Source organism: Cnephaeus nilssonii (genome assembly GCF_951640355.1).
Source record: "Cnephaeus nilssonii genome assembly, chromosome: 5".
Classification (NCBI taxonomy): Eukaryota; Metazoa; Chordata; class Mammalia; order Chiroptera; family Vespertilionidae; genus Cnephaeus; species Cnephaeus nilssonii.
In genome coordinates, this window is record NC_137076.1 from 57,449,825 (window position 1) to 57,466,470 (window position 16,646).

The following is a 16,646-nucleotide window of genomic DNA, read 5'->3' on the forward strand; positions in this document are numbered from 1 at the left end:
GAAGCCCGACGCGCCATAGCCTCGCCGGCTGCCACGCGCCGCGGCGGTCCCCATCGCCGTCCCCGTCCCCGGAGGCCTAACCAAAGGTTCTACAGTCTTTACATCGCGGCGGAGGGCGGCTAATGGCCAGACGCCTCCGGGCTATTTACTTACCTGGAGATAACGACCCCCTTGCGGAGGGGAGCGCAGAGGCCAAATCTGTGTGTGCTGTCACTTCCCAGGCACACAACGTGTTCCTACGGCCTCCGGCCAAAATGGCGGTGCCCAGCCGCGCCTCGCGCAGGCCTCAGGGACGTAGTGCGCGCACGCGACAGAGAGCGCCGGGCGCGACGGGGGGGAACGTGACGTCATTGCGATGCGACGCCCGTCCTTGGGAAGCCGGGCGATCCCGAGCAGCTAAGTGGGAGTGGTGCGGATCTGCTGCAGGGAATCATAGAAACCTGAGCTGCAGCATACTCGGTCTGCAAGCTGTAAGTGCGCGAGCTTTTGACGTGGAGAATGGTTCTGCCGTAAGCACATGCGTTCTCTTCCCCAACCTCAGTCTTTTTTGTGTGTGTGTTTGTTTTCCGCGCCCAATTTCAAGGCCGGTGGGTCAGGAGTGGAGCGTTAGCCATTGCCCGTTTTAGCCCTTCTAGCACAGGTGTCAAGCAGGACCAGAAGAGTCTGGTCCAGATGCTGATGTTCCTTCTGGACTGTATGGGCAGGAACCCAGTCTTATCCGAACTCCGTGTTTTATCCACTTGGTGGCGTCCAGTACCAAGTCCGGCAGTTGAATTCAGCTCTAGTAGCGAAATGGGCCTTTTTTTTTTTTTTTTTTACAATTTGACATTTTTGGACACAGCTTGTAATTCAGCTTGTGGAAAAAATATTCAGGGCCTAGTATAATGTGGATATTCTTTTTTTTCAACATTATTCAGCTTGTAATAATGGTCAGAGGTTTAATTGTCTCACCTTAGACCTTACTTAACTTGTACGTGGCAAGTACTTGACTGTATATTGAATATATATATCTATCTATATTCAATATACAGTCAAGTATACAGTCAATGAATATATATTGAATATATTCAATATACAGTCAGTGAATATATATATATATATATATATATATATATATATATATATTTTCATTTATTCATTCAGTAAATTGCTAATTGAACATTTAAGTTTTAGGCCTTTATGAATTTTACAGTCCAGTGGCTCTACTGCTATTTAGTGAGTATCTAAGTGCTGTTGTGGGGATTAGGGAACAACGGAGATCAAAAGAGGTATCAAGGAGATAGTATGTGGAACTATTGGTCCAGATTTATAATAGCATGTATAACGATGTTCAGTAGCTGTAACTTCGAATTTCTGAGGCAGTTTTATGTCCTGTTCATTCTGCAAGAAGTTTATTTTTTCACGTTTGCATAGATATAACAAGATTAGCAAAAGATGTAGTAAACTTTTGGTTTAGAATTGGCCAGTTACACAGACCTTGAAGTCATTTTTCTGACTTTATCTTCTATGGTAAGAGCATATATAAATGGAGCTTTTGACAACTAGTGGGGAAATGTGATTTTTCTTTGCGTCACTTAATGGATTATTTAAAATGGAGACCCATATTCACATATTTTGGGAATAAGAGTATTTCTATCTGAGTTTTCTAAGGAAAAGAAAGTCATGTGAATTAAGAAATTTTACTCATAGAGGAATAGTACTGTATAACGCTATGGAATTACAGATCAAGTCAACCTCTTTGACAGGAGAGGAAATAAAGTCCAGATCTGCCCAATGTCTAGGCTAAAGAAGGGGCTGAAGCTAAAACCCTAATTCCTAATTCCGTGCCCCTTTGCCTACTGTACTCTGCTGCTTGGCATATAATATATTTTAGAAGCTGAATTCCCAAGATTTTAAAAATTACAGTGGTTATGTTAACTGCATTTTGAGAATAAGATGATTATTATCAAGGGTCTATTCGTGATCCATTTTGCTATTAAATGTTTATTTTTACCTTTTGAAAAAAAAATTCAGGTCCTGGTATAATGTGAATATTCTTTTTTTTCTACATAGAATATTTTCAAAATGACCACACCAAACAAGACACCTCCTGGTGCTGACCCTAAGCAGTTGGAAAGGACTGGAACAGTACGGGAAATTGGGTCACAAGCTGTTTGGTCACTCTCATCTTGCAAACCAGGTAAAACAAAACAAAAAAGCTGTTTGTAATAACTACAGTACAGTTTTCTTGTATTCTGGACTGACTTTAATATTCTTTTTGTTTATATACTTTATTTTAATTCTAAAATAATTTGAGTTTTCATCTGTTATATATCTCTTCCCAATTGTGTTACTACTATCCACTTGAATTTATGCATATGTCATAAAGTCTCTTCTTTATCCTCCTCTATCTCTGCTATGATTAAGTTATTTAGGATAAGTGGGTGGTACATTTTTTGAATGATTACATATCCCAAAGTAACTGGTTGAGAGAAATCTTGAGTGTCAGTCTTTTTCTCTCAAAAATTTGTGGATGCTATTTTACCATTTTCTTTTTTGTCATGTTGCAGATAAGATGGTGTATGCCTGTTTCGTGCTCTCTTTTTTATATTACTTGTTTTTTGGAAGCATTTAAACCAAGCATGTCAAACTCAAAGGCTAACACGGGCTAAATAAACAAGGTTTCTTTATGTGGGCTGCAAACAAAACAAAAGCTTCAATTTTCATAGAAACATAGGTTTATTTTGATAGAGACATGCTGAATACAAAGGGATGAAATAAATGAATAACCGTTAACATAAAATAATATAACATTTTAATAAAAATAAATATTTTTTCTTAACTTATCAGACACCAATTAATAAGCATAATGCAAATAAAGCTATTTTTCTTGTTCTCCAAAAGCGAAATATTTCCTGTTGCTCATACCAAACAAGTCAGTCCAAGACTAATGACATGGCAACTGGCTGTTAAAATATTTACTGCTAGTATTAATGGAGAGAAATAGTGCGCCTGTGCATAAGGCGCGTAAGGGAAATGAATGCAACACAATTGTAGTAATCAGTCATTAGCGAATGTTTTAGTTCTTTTTAACAATTATGTATAACAGGATATTGTAAAAATTAAGTTACAAAATTTTTATTAAAACGTTTCTTACATATCACAAAAATATTCATTGTGGGCCGCATGAGGCCCGTGGGCAGCGAGTTTGACGTGCTTGATTTAAACCATCCTGTTTATCAAACTTTCTGGACAGAGACACACACACACACACACACACACACACACACACACACACTCTGAGTGCCCAGATTATTATGATCTCTGAACGCATAATAATCTGGCCACTCAGTGTGTGTGTGAATATTAGAGGCCCAGTGCATGAATTTGTGCATGGGTGGGGTCCGGCCAGCCTGGCCAGGGGGAGTGGACATGGGTGCTTGGCCGGCCTGCCTGCTGGTCGAACTCCTGGTTGAGGGGACAATTTGCATATTAGCCTTTTATTATATAGGATATACACTGAGTGGCCAGATTATTATGCGTTCAGAGATCATAATAATCTGGCCACTCATTGTATATGTATGTATATGTGTGTGTGTGTGTGTGTGTGTGTGTGTGTATACTAGTGTTCCCGTTGCAGGAAAAATCCTGCAATAGGGTTTCCTGCTGCACTCTACCCTGCCCTGCCTGCTCTCCTCCCTTCTCCCCTGCCCCGCCTTCTCCGCCAGCCCACCCGCTCTCCTTCCTTTGCCCCCGGCCCCGCCTCCGCTCCTCCCTTCTCCCCCGCCCCGCCTTCTCTGCCAGCCCGCCTGCTTTTCTCCCTCTCCCCCGGCCCCGCCTCCGCTCCTCCCTTCTCCTCCCCCCGGCTTGCTTGCTTCTCCGCAGTTTTGCTCCCTTCTGCAGCTCTTGGCTTCTTTCTACACTGTCTTGATATGCAAATTAGCCACCATCTTTGTTGGGGTAATTTGCATACTCGTCCTGATTGGTTGGTGGGCGTGGCTTGGGCATAGCAAAGGTGCGGTCAATTTGCATATTTGTCTATTATTAGGTAGGATATATGTATATGTATGTATATATGTGTATATATATACACAAACACACACATATCTAATCTAATAATAGACAAATATGCAAATTGACCGCACCTTCGCTACACCCAAGCCACGCCCACCAGCCAAGCCACGCCCACCAACCAATCAGGACGAATATGCAAATTATCCCAACAAAGATGGCGGCTAATTTGCATATCGCGACAGCGTAGAAAGAAGCCAAGAGCTGCAGAAGGGAGCAAAGCTGCAGAGAAGCAAGCAAGCCGGGGGGAGGAGAAGGGAGGAGCGGAGGCGGGGCCAGGGGAGAAGGAAGGAGAGCGGGCTGGCGGAGAAGGCGGGGCGGGGGAGAAGGGAGGAGCGGAGGCGGGGCCGGGGGAGAAGGGAAAAGTAGGCGGGCTGGCGGAGAAGGCGGGGCGGGGGAGAAGGGAGGAGCGGAGGCGGGGCCGGGAGAGAAGGGAAAAGCAGGCGGGCTGGCAGAGAAGGCGGGCCGGGGGAGAAGGGAGGAGCGGAGGCGGGGCCAGGGAAGAAGGAAGGAGAGTGGGCTGGCGGAGAAGTTAGAAAAGCAGGGGGCTGGCGGAGATTGCGGGGCGGGGACAAGGGAGGAGAGCAGGCAGGGTGGGGTAGAGTGCAGCAGGAAACCCTATTGCAGGATTTTTCCTGCAACGGGAACGCTAGTGTATATATATATATATGGTTATTTTATATTTTAAATATACAGCTCTTTCTTTAGCATGAGAATTTATTGTCACTTGTGGTGTTTTTAGGATTTGGAGTGGATCAATTACGAGATGACAATCTAGAAACTTATTGGCAATCAGATGGCTCCCAGCCTCATTTAGTAAACATCCAATTCAGGTAATAAAATAAAAAATTTTTTTCTTGAATTTATTGCAGTGATGTTGGTTAAAAAAATTATATAGGTTTCAAGTATACAGTTCTGTAATACCACACAAAGTCAAGTCTCCTTCCGTCACCACTTATCCTCCCTTTATCCTCTTCTACCTCTCTCACTCCCCTTTAATTTTGGTAATCACCATACTCTCTGTGAGTTGGATTTTTTCCCGCTCTTAATCTTTTCACATTTTTCACCCAGTCTGTTCTCTCTATCTATGAGTCTCTTTTCTGTTTTGTTTGTTAGTGTATTTTGTTCATTAGATTCCATATATAAGTGAAATAATATGGTATTTGTCTTTCTCTGACTGGCTTATTTCATAATACTCTCCATGTCCATCTGTGCTGTTGCAAAAGGTATGATTTCCTTTTTTTACAGCCGAGTAGTATTCCACTGTGTAAATGTACCACAGCTTTTTTATCTACTCATCTACCGTTGGGCAGTTTGGCTGCTTCCAAATCTTGGCTATCTTCTATACTAATAAAAAGGTAATATGCTAATTAGCCCAGAAGACCTTCCGGGAGACCTTCCAGACGTCCTTCCGGACAAAGCCATGGTGGCAGGGCTGAGGAAGAGGCGGTTAGAGGTGATCAGGCCAGGAGGGGCGGGCATTTGGGGGTGAGCAGGCCGACGGGGGCGGGGGCAGTCGGGGGTGATCAGGACGGCTGTGGGGAGGCAGTTGTGAGTGATCAGGCTGGCAACGGGGGGCAGTTGGGGGCAAGAAGGCTGGCAGGCAGAGTGGTTAGGGGCGATCAGGCAGGCAGGCAGGTGAGTGGTTAGGAGCCAGCAGACCCGGATTGCGAGGAGGATGTCTGAATGCCGGTTTCGGACATCCCTTGAGGAGTCCCAGATTGGAGAGGGTGCAGGCCGGGCTGAGGGACATTGCCCCCGCCCCCCCCGCATGCACAAATTTCATGCACCGGGCCACTAGTTGTAAACACTGCACTGAGCATAGGGGTGCGCGTATATTCTTTCAAATCAGTGTTCCAGTTTCTTTAGATATATTCCCAGAAGTGGAATAACTGGGTTAAATAAAAAAAAGTTCCATTTTTATATTTTTGAGATAACTCCACACTGCTTTCCACAATGGCTCTACCAATCTGCATTCCCATCAACAGTGCACAAGTGTTTCCTTTTCTCTACATCTTTACCAACCCTTGTTTTTTGTTGATTTGTTGATGATAGCCATTCTGACAGGTTTGAGGTGATAGCTCGTGGTTTTAATTTGCATTTATCTGATGATTAGTGGTGTTGAGCATCTTTTTATGACTATTCTCCATCTGTATGTCCTCTTTGGAGAAGTGTCTATTCAGGCCCATTTTTTCATTGGATTGTGGTTTTTTTTTTGGTGGTGTGTTTATAAGTTCTTTATAAATTTTGAATATGAATCCCTTATCGGATGTATCATTGGTAAATATGTTCTCCTATTCAGTCTTTTCATTTTGTTGATGGTTTCTTTTGCTGTGCAGAAACTTTTTAGTTTCATGTAGTCCCATTTGTTTATTTCGTTTCCCTTGCCCAAGGAGATATATCAGAAAAAATATTGCTAGGAGAAATGTCCAAGGTTTTACTGCCTATTTTTTCTCCTAGGATTTTTATGGTTGTGAATCTTACATTTAAGTCTTTAATCCATTTTGAGTTTATTCCTGTGTATGCTGTAAGAAGGTTGTCTAGTTTCTTTTTTTTTTTCTGCACATACCTGTTCAGTATCATTTATTGAATACACTGCCTTTACCCCATTGTATGTTCTCACTTCTTTTGTCAAATATTAATTGACCATAAAGGTGTGGGCTTATTTCTGGGCTCTCTATTCTGTTCCATTGATCTATACGTCTGTTTTTATATCAGTACAATGCTGTTTTGAATACTGTGGCCTTGTAGTAGAGTTTGATATCAACTAGCATGATTCCTTCAACTTTGTTCTTCTTTCTCAAGATCACTGTTGCTATTCGGGGTCTTTTATGGTTCCATATAAATTTTTGGAATAAATGTTCTAATTCTGTGAAATAAGCCATTGGTACCTTGGTAGCAATTGTGTTGAAGCTATAGATTGCTTTGGGTAGTATGGACATTTTAATGATGTTAATTCTTCCTATCCATGAACATTGTATGAACTTCCACTTACTTGTATCTTCTTCCATTTCTTTTTTCAGTGTCTTATAATTTTTTGAGTATAGATCTTTTACATCCTTGGTTAAATTTATTTCTGGGTATTTTTTTAATGCAATTATAAATGGGATTGTTTTCTTAGTTTCCCTTTTTGATAGTTCATTATTTGTGTATAAAAATGCAACTGATTTCTAGATATTTATTTTATATCCTGCTACTTTACTGAATTTATTTCTCAGTTCTAGTAGTTTTTTTGTGGAATCAGAGTTCTCCAGGAATACATTTTTGAATTTTTCAATTTGTGTAGGTTATAAGTGGGCAAAGCAATCTATTTTTCTGACATAGTTTAAAAAGTATAGAAATTATAGTGAAATGCACTTAGCTCTGCCTTTTATAAGTCTTAGACATTATTTTTCTGCTAACTAGACTGTGTTTAAAGTTTACTCCGTCATATCCTTTATGATACCTTACACAGTTCCTATTACATAGATATTTTTCAGATATACTTTTCAATATGATTTATTTCAGAAAAATATGCTTTGTTTGTGACCCAATACAATAACTAAATGCATGGCATTAAGTACACCTGGAGTGAGTTCCATTTGGAAAAAAATATATATTATTTTAAAAATATATTTTTATTGATTTTAGAGAGGAAGGGAGAGGGAGAGAGAGATAGAAACATCAATGATGAAAGAGAATCATTGATCGGCTGCCTCCTGCACACCCCCTACCAGGGATCGAGCCCACAACCCCAGGCATGTGCCCTTGGCCGGAATCGAACCTGAGACCCTCCAGTCCACAGGCCGACGTTCTATCCATTGAGCTAAACCGGCTAGGGTGGAAAAAAAAATATTTTAACTTAGAACCTCTAAGGATATTTTTAGATTTTAAATGCTTTTTTTGTGGAAAAGGAAATGGGCCATATATATATATGTTTGTCAATTGCTTTGAATTTACTGACTTAGATGGAAATTGTTAACTTTATTATCTTGCACTATTTACTAGTATGCCATCTGTTTTTAATTTGTTTTTTATCTTCCTACATTACGCATTAGCAAATTTCTTATGGAAAACCCAGATAGTAAATATTTTAGGCCTTGTGGGCTATCTGGTCTCTGTTATAACTACTCAATTATTCCATTATAGCATGATGTGCCAACTCCTGTCTTAGAGTATTAAATATGTGTACCCAGGAATAAAAACAGCAGCTAATATATTTTTTAAAAGACTTCAAATACCAGATACTTTGGTAAACATCTTACCCACTTACCCATTCATTTTATTTAACCTTTACAGCTATTTTTAATCCTTATTTTGTAGTTTCAGAGATGGATAAATTAAGTAACTTGCCCAATGTCACACAAGTGAGTGAAAGAATTGATATTTGAACATAAATACTTTGACCAGAGAGCCTGTACTTTTAACTATTATATTGTATAGCCTAGGGTAAATTGCTTCTTTGTGACATCAAAGGCTGTTGCTTAAAAGTTGTATAATGAGTATCCTAATTTAATTGTATTATATTAGAATTAGTGGCCTGGTGTGCAGATTTGTGCACTATCAACAATGACAGATTGAAACACACACATGCGATTGGTGCCAGTGAGAACTATATATATACATACATATATATATATATATATATGCATAGATATATGCATATATATCTATGCATGTGTGTGTGTGTGTGTGTGTGTGTGTGTGTGTGTGTATATATATATATATATATATATATATATATATATATATATATAAACTTGCTTAATTAGACCTGCTTTTTGGTTTAGCTAAACTCTTTCCAGCCCAGTTAAGCACCCCAACTTCTCTTTCAGGTAATTGTCAGCAACACAGCAGTGAATATCAACACGAAGCAGATTATTATTGTAGATCACGCAGGGAGAACAAAGGGGGAAATATTTAATTGTAGCAGTGTTTGACTATATTCTGCACAGTGAGAAAACCTGAAGTCATTTTCAAGTTCCACCATTTCTTACTTCTTTTCAGTCGGGTCAAGTTTCAAAACTTTCTAAGTCTCCATTTTCTGGCTAATGCAAAGAAAATAAGTTTCTACCGAGTCTTCTATCTACCTACTCCAGGAATTCTGTGAGGATCAAATGAGATGAGGCACGTGAAAACACTTCACAGACATTTGGTTAAAGTGTAAAATGTTTGCACCTGGCTGTAATGGAAATCATGTTCCTGGGCTGAAGAAACTCCAAGGAGGCTAGTCGCTAGGTAGCGGAAGCTGGGCATTGCTACGTGACTTTGTTACCCGGCACCCACAGCGACTGTTTCCTGGCTGGGCTGGGCTGGGCTGTGGGCCGCATTTTGTGCCATGGGGTCTCAGCAGCATCAGCTGCGATTTGGTGGGGTGTTGCTCCGGGGTGGTGCCAGGGCCTGTGTCCCACTTGTGGGGAGCCAAGTGTTGCTTTGTGGGCGCCAGGTCCTCAGTGCCATTTCTCTGTAAATGGCCAGTGTGCGTCACGGCAGCTCCTGCATTGAGTGCCCCCTGGTGGTCAGTGTGTGTCATAGCAACCAATTGGATGGTTGGGCACTTAGCACATTAGCCTTTTATATATATAGACTAGAAGCCTGGTGCACAAAATTCGTGCACGACGGGGGGTTGTCCCTCAGCCCAGCCTGTACCCTCTCCAATTTGGGACTCCTGGAGGGATGTCCGACTGCCCGTTTAGGCCCGATCCTGGTGGGATCGGGCCTAAACGGGCAGTCGGACATCCCTCTCACAATCCAGGACTGCTGGCTCCCAACTGCTTGCCTGCCTGCCTTCCTGATTGCCCCTAACCGCTTCTGCCTGCCAGCCTGATCACACCCTAACCACTCCGCTGCCAGCCTGGTTGATGCTTAACTGCATCCCTGCCAGCCTGTTTGCCCCCAACTTCCCTCCTCTGCCAGCCTGGTCACCCCTAACTGCCCTCTCCTGCAGGGTTGATCACCTCCACCTGCCCTCCCTTGCAAGCCTGGTCCCTCTCAACTGCCCTCCCTTGCAGGCCTGGTCCCTCACAACTGCCCTCCCTTGTAGGCTGGGTGCCTCCCAACTGCCCTCTCCTGCTGGCCATCTTGTAGTGGCCATCTTGTGTCCACACGGGGGCAGGATCTTTGACCACATGGGGGCAGCTATATTGTGTGTTGCAGTGATGATCAATCTGTATATTACTCTTTTATTAGATAGGATAGAGGCCTGGTGCACGGGTGGGGACCAGCTGGTTTGCCCTGAAGGGCGTCCGGATCAGGGTGGGGTTCCCTTGGGGCGTGGGGCGGCCTGAGCGAGGGGCCTGTGGTGGTTTGCAGGCCGGCCACGCCCCCTGGCAACCCAAGGGGAGGCCCTGGTATCTGGAATTTATTTTCCTTCTACAATTGAAACTTTGTAGCCTTAAGCGGGTGAGCCCGGCCAGGGTGTGCGGAAAGCTTTGCTTCCCCTGTTGCTGCCGGCAACCCTGGCCTGCTCTCTCAAGCTCCATTCTGCCGCCATTTGTTTGAATTTGTTTACTTTCTATAATTGAAACTTTGTAGCTTGAGTGGAGGCTTAGGCCTGCAACGGCTATCGGAAAGCTTGGCTTGCTCTGTTACCTGGGAAACCTTGCTCTCTGTGGCTGTAGCCATCTTGGATGGTGTTAATTTGCATACTCGCTCTGATTGGCTGGTGGGCGTGGCTTATGTAGCAGAGTGAGGGTTAATTTGCATATTATCGTTTTATTAGAGAGGATAGCAGGGTTTTTTCCGAAAGTACAGTTTTATACAGAAGACCAATGTATTGAATAAATAATAATAAAAATACTTTATTGAAATAACAAAGAACAGAAGAATATTAAGAAAAATATTGAAAAGTTCTGTTGGCTTGCTTTGTTTTAAAGAGAAAGGTTGCTAGGTTAACACTTTAGATAAATAAAAAATAAATAAATAAAAAGGTCAGTATTTCCTAGAATCTGCTTGAATGAGAAAATTGATAGCCATAAATGCCATTGTTATTTAAAATACTTTGAACAAAAAGTACTTTATAAATTTAATATAATCATATACACACCAAACCAAATCATGCAAATTAATTTTCCCTCCTCCCCAAATTGCAGACTGTCCATAACTTTTTTATTTTATAAATTTTTAAAGTTTTAGGTTCTTAAAAAATATTAGTTAACAGATGAACACTGGGACCCATTACATCATCACACTGCAGTTTTAGCACTTAGACATCTTTGTAAAAAACATTTGTGCAATGACTGAATAGTTTATTGCATTTTCCCCTTATTTTTAAAAAGTAGAGCAAATGGAAAAAATCAAAGAGCTGATGCCATTTAAAAAATAATAGGTACTAACCTGAATAACTTAAGACAATTGCAATTATGTTAGAAATCATTAACCTCAACCAGATATTATTGGACCTTACTAGTCAGCTACTTACTGACTCTGAATGGGAACAAATGAAAGGAAATATTAGAAATTGGTGGACAAGGATTATGACTATAAAATACGTGGTATAATTTAGGATTGGGTAAATTTTTACCTCTTAGGGAGTCAACTTTCATATTTCCATTATGTAAGCTCAGTGTTCAACTTTCTTCCATTTGATTTTCTATGTTTTTATTAATATACTAGAGGCCCGGTTATCCGTGCACTGGTGGAGTCCGTTGGCCTGGCCTGCGGGGATCGGCCAAAACTGGCAGTCCTAAATCCCCCGAGGGATGTAGTAGTGCCTAAGCAGCAGGTGGCCGGGGAGGAGTCCGAGCCGGGGCACCACGCTGCTCCCACTCATCCCGGCTCCCCTGTGCCTGCTGCCGCCACAGCTCTGTAAGCTCACTGCTGCTCTGCTGCAATCTCTGCGCTCCCCTCCTAGGATGATATCGGCGTGCCCATGACCTAGTAGCGGCCGTGGACTCGAACCCAGTCAGTCCTGATGCCAGTCCAGATGCTGGTCCTGGTCTGGATGGGGGAGGGGCGCACAGGGGGATTATCCATGGGAGAGGCTCCCGCTGCCCCAGCTGTGCTTGCCAGCCGTGAGCCTGGCATCTGGCGCTCATTGGTCAGCTGAGTGGTGCTCCCGCTGTGGGAGCACACTGATCACCAGGGGGCAGCTCCTGTGTTGAGCATCAGCCCCCTGGTGGTCAGTGTGCATCATAGCTACTGGTCGAGCAGTCATTTGGTCGCTTAGGCTTTTATATTTATAGATTATGCACTAAAGAAAGGACTTTTTGTATTGGAAAAAAGTGTTACATGTAAGCTTGAAATAAGTTCAGTTTGGACTTTATATTTTGTTAAGATAAACCAAAATATTTAACTCCTTAGATATTCTCCCTTTTATAGAGAAAATAAGCAACTCTTTTTTTTTTAACTATTTTAAAAAATATATATTTTATTGATTTTTTACAGAGAGGAAGGGAGAGGGATAGAGAGTCAGAAACATCGATCAGCTGCTTCCTGCACACCTCCCACTGGGGATGTGCCCGCAACCAAGGTACATGCCCTTGACCGGAATCGAACCTGGGACCTTTCAGTTCGCAGGCTGACGCTCTATCCACTGAGCCAAACCGGTTAGGGTGAAAATAAGCAACTCTTATTTCTTGTAGTAGTTTCTCAGCTAGTTGAGTGAGATTTTAGAAATAGCTTGTATTAATGATGTGTCAAGGTGGGCGTGTAATGCACAATTACAAAGTAGCATTTTCTTTTAGATCACATTGCTGCTTTAAATCAGGGGCAAGTTTTTTCTTTGGCCTGGGTGAGAACTCAATAAGGAGCTGGTATGACATTTTGGGTAACATAATACAGTTCTCTGTTCATTTCAAATAGCAAAAGGTAGATTTAAAATGAAAACATTCAGACCTAGCTGAAGTGAAAGCTTCAGACTTGCTTTAGTTTCTTGTAAGGTTTCTTTTTCTATCTAAGGTTGAGTCTGTTGTAAATGGCATAAGAAAGGTGTGGTTTGCTTCTCTTTCCCTATCTCACTTATTTATCTTCCCCCATATTCTTTTTGAAAAAAATAAAAAAGTTTTTATTGACTTGAGGGAGAGGGGGAGGGGGAAGGGGAGAGAGATGGGGAGGGAAACATCAATCCATTGCATCCCGACTGGGGATGGAACCTGCAAGCTGGGTATATGCCCTGACTGGGTATGGAACCGGCAACCTTTCAGTGCATGGGACAACACTCAACCAACTGAGCCACATTGGCCAGGGCTTCTCCTATATTCGTAACTAATTTCTGAACTCTTTAGGCCTGCTAGTATGGAAGTGGAGAAGGAAAATCCGTAATTGCCAATTCTCTTTTGGTGATCTAGCATTGGAGTTCCCTGTATGTGACTATATGTTTAAAGCTAACTGTATCTTATGCATGCTTTTGTGGTTGAGAGATTCTGCTTCCACAGTCACTTAACCTTTTGCACTCGGATGTCGAGATTAAAATTACTCTTTGAATGTATCAATAATTTGAAATATAAAAAAATCCAAATAAATAAGTTTGTATGAAAAGAAACTCCAGTTTTTTATTCTACTGCCGCGCTTTGTAAAATCTGGGGTATTTAAAAAATTAAATCCTGAGTAGAATAAAGGAATCGAGAAAAAAGCAAGCGAGTGCAAAGGGTTAATGCTGCTGTGGGTGTTCACCTGCAACTCTCTTGATGAGGATGCATTCATCGTTTACTCCTTCCTCAATTCCTAGGCCTTTGGGGATACCTCCAACTTCCTGCGAGGATTGTTTATCCTTACTAGCCAGAAACTAATATAACCCTTTAGAATAGCAGGTTGATGAAGTTCCCTTCCACTCATAGTGTACTTACACTTTTTTTAAATGAATACTATTAGATTTTCTCAGATGCTGTTTCTGTATCTAATTATATGACCATATGATTTCTCTTCTTTGGTCTGTTGAGATGGTCAATTTTAATGATTTCTTTTATTGTAAAATACACATACCATTTATTACTTTTAAGCCTATAGTTCAGTAGCAATAAGTACATTCTCATTGTTTTACAACTGTTACCATGTCTAGAACTTTTCATTATCCCAGACTGAAACCATAACTCCCTTTACTTTTCTTTACCCAACCTCTGATCACCACTGTTATACTTTCCTGTCTGTTTATTCTTTTTTTTAATTTGTTAATTTTTAACTTATTTTTTAATACTCACCAAGAATATTTTCCCCCGATTTATTTTTTAGAGATAGTGGAAGGGATGGAGGAGGGGGAGAGAGGGAGAAACATGGACTTGAGAGAGACACATCGCATGTGCCCTGACCAGGGCCAGATCAAACCTGCAACTGAGGCATGTGCCCTTGAGCGGGAATTGAACCCGTGACCCTTTGGTCTGTAGGCTGATGCTCTAACCACTGAGCTTCAGGGCTCTGTATATTTATTTTTTATATCTATCAATTTTGGCCATTTGACATCTTCTTTGGAGTAATGTCTATTCAAGTTCTTTGCCCATTTTTGCACTGTTTTTTTGTTGTTGTTGTTTGTTTGTTTTCTTGCTGTTGAGTTTTAGGAATTCTTTATTCTGGATATTAATCCCTTATCAAATATGATTTTTAAATGTTTTATCCCATTCTGTGGGTTGCCTTTCTACAAAAGTATTTAATTTTTATAAACTCCAATTTATTATTTATGTTCCTTGTGGCTTTGGTGTCATATTTCATTGACTGGTTATAATTGTTCTATTTTATTATTAGTTACTAGAGGCCTGGTGCACAAAATTCATGCATGGTGGGGGGAGGGTCCCCTCAGCCCAGCCTGCACCCTCTCCAATCTGGGGCCCCTCGGGGGATGTCTTGACTGCTGGTCGGGCCTAAATCGGCAGTCGGACATCCCTCTCACAATCCTGGACTGCTGGTTCCTTACCACTCACCTGCCTGCCTACCTGATCGCTCCTAACTGCCCCCCCTACCAGCCTGATCATCCCTAACCGCCTCTGCCTGCCGGCCTGATTGCCACCAACTACTCCTCCTCCCCCCACCGGCCTGGTCACCCCATGCAGCCTGCTGTTCGGTTGTTTGGTTGCCCCTCGTTGCCACCCCTGCCAGCTGGGTCGCCCCACGCAGCCTGCTGCTCAGTTGTTTGGTCGCCCCTCACTAACCCCCCTGCCAGCCTGGTCGCCCCATGCAGCCTGCTGCTCAGTTGTTTGGTCACCCCTCACTACCCCCCCTGCCAGCTTGGTCGCCCCACGCAGCCTGCTGCTTGGTCATTTGGTCACTCCTCACTAACCCCCCTGCCAGCTTGGTCGCCCCACGCAGCCTGCTGCTTGGTCATTTGGTCACTCCTCACTAACCCCCCTGCCAGCTTGGTCGCCCCACGCAGCCTGTTTGGTAGTCCGTTAGGTTGCAACCGTCGCTTAGGCTTTTATATAGATAGATTGTTGTTAATCTCTTACTGTGCCTTATTTATAAATTAAACTTTATCATAGGTATGAGACTCCAGTTACATATTAGTCTGCTTTATACTGTCTGATAGACCACTGATTTTCTATTCATTTTAATGAGGGATGAGAACTTTTTGTTTCCTATTCTTCTCTTTGGAGAGTTTCTATAGCTATATCATTATATTCACTATCTCTGCAATGATTAAACTGCTATTAATCCCATTCGATAAATTTCTTATTTCAGATTTCTTTTTCATATCCAGAAATTCCATTTGATTTTTTATTTATTTATTTTTTTAAATTTCTTTATTGATTAAGGTGTCACATATTTGTCCTCATCCCCCCATTCCCATCCCACACCCCTCCCCACGGATGCCCCCACCCCCCTTTTGTCCTTAACCATTGGTTAGGCTCGTATGCATGCACACAAGTCCTTTGGTTGATCTCTCCCTCCTACCCCCACTTCCCCTACCCTCCCTCTGAGGCCCGACAGTCCGATCGATGCCTCCTTGTTTCTGGGTCTGCTCTTGTTCATCAGTCTATGTTGTTCATCATTTCCCCTAGATGAGTGAGATCATGTGTTACTAGAAATATACTTATAAGAACTGAATGTGAGACGAGCAATAATAGTTATGCTGACAGGCAAATGAATCAGTCTGTAGTGAGATTCTTTCTGGACCAACAGTTCTTTTGAGACCCAATTTCAATGTCCACCAGTTCCTTATGTGTACATGTCGGCACTGACTTTTCAGCTCTGAATGGTGGACAAATGGTGGTAATGCAGGTCCGACTCCCTCTGGTTTGGTCTCGCCCGGACCCAGGGGCACGGCTTCACCCAGACTCAGGGGCGCGCGGCCTCACCCGGACCTGGGACCCAGCATCACCCGGCCCCCAGGGCACGTGGCCTCACCCGGACCCAGGTGCACGCGGCCTCACCCGGACCCGGGATCCAGCCTCACCCGGACCCAGGGGCGCGTGGCCTCACCCGGACCCAGGGGCGCGCGGCCTCACCCGGACCCGGGCGCGCACGGCCTCACCCGGTCCCAGGGGCGTGCGGCCTCCCCCTGACCCAGGGGCGCGCGGCCTCACCCGGACCCGGGGTTGTGTGGCCTCACCCGGGCCCGGGACCCAGCCTCACCCGGACGCAGGGGCGCGTGGCCTCTCCCGGACCCAGGGGCACGCGGCCTCACCCGGGCTCCATTTTGTTTTTTAAATATCTTTCATCTCTTCCCATTTTCATGTTAAACAGATTTATGG

The 16,646-nt window shown here is 43.0% G+C and overlaps 2 protein-coding genes across 5 annotated transcripts in view; one reads left to right on the forward strand and one right to left on the reverse strand.

Moving 5' to 3' along the window:
- The window catches only part of ABCE1 (ATP binding cassette subfamily E member 1), a 28,955-nt gene extending 28,667 nt beyond the window's left edge, over nucleotides 1–288 (reverse strand). Inside the window, exon 1 of the mRNA XM_079771167.1 lies at nucleotides 154–288. The gene's annotated coding sequence lies outside the window, so the exon portion shown is untranslated. The remainder of the gene's footprint in view (nucleotides 1–153) is intronic.
- An 81-nt stretch (nucleotides 289–369) lies between these two features.
- ANAPC10 (anaphase promoting complex subunit 10) overlaps nucleotides 370–16,646 on the forward strand; it is a 65,075-nt gene continuing 48,798 nt past the window's right edge. For 3 of the 4 annotated variants that reach the window (XM_079771669.1, XM_079771671.1, XM_079771670.1), the window contains exons 1-3: nucleotides 370–470; nucleotides 2,053–2,179; nucleotides 4,793–4,883. In XM_079771669.1, coding sequence (XP_079627795.1) covers nucleotides 2,065–2,179; nucleotides 4,793–4,883 — 206 coding nt within the window. In that variant the 5' untranslated portion in view covers nucleotides 370–470; nucleotides 2,053–2,064. Of the gene's footprint in view, nucleotides 510–2,052; nucleotides 2,180–4,792; nucleotides 4,884–16,646 lie in introns of all 4 variants that reach the window. The other variant, XM_079771672.1, reaches the window with a different exon arrangement.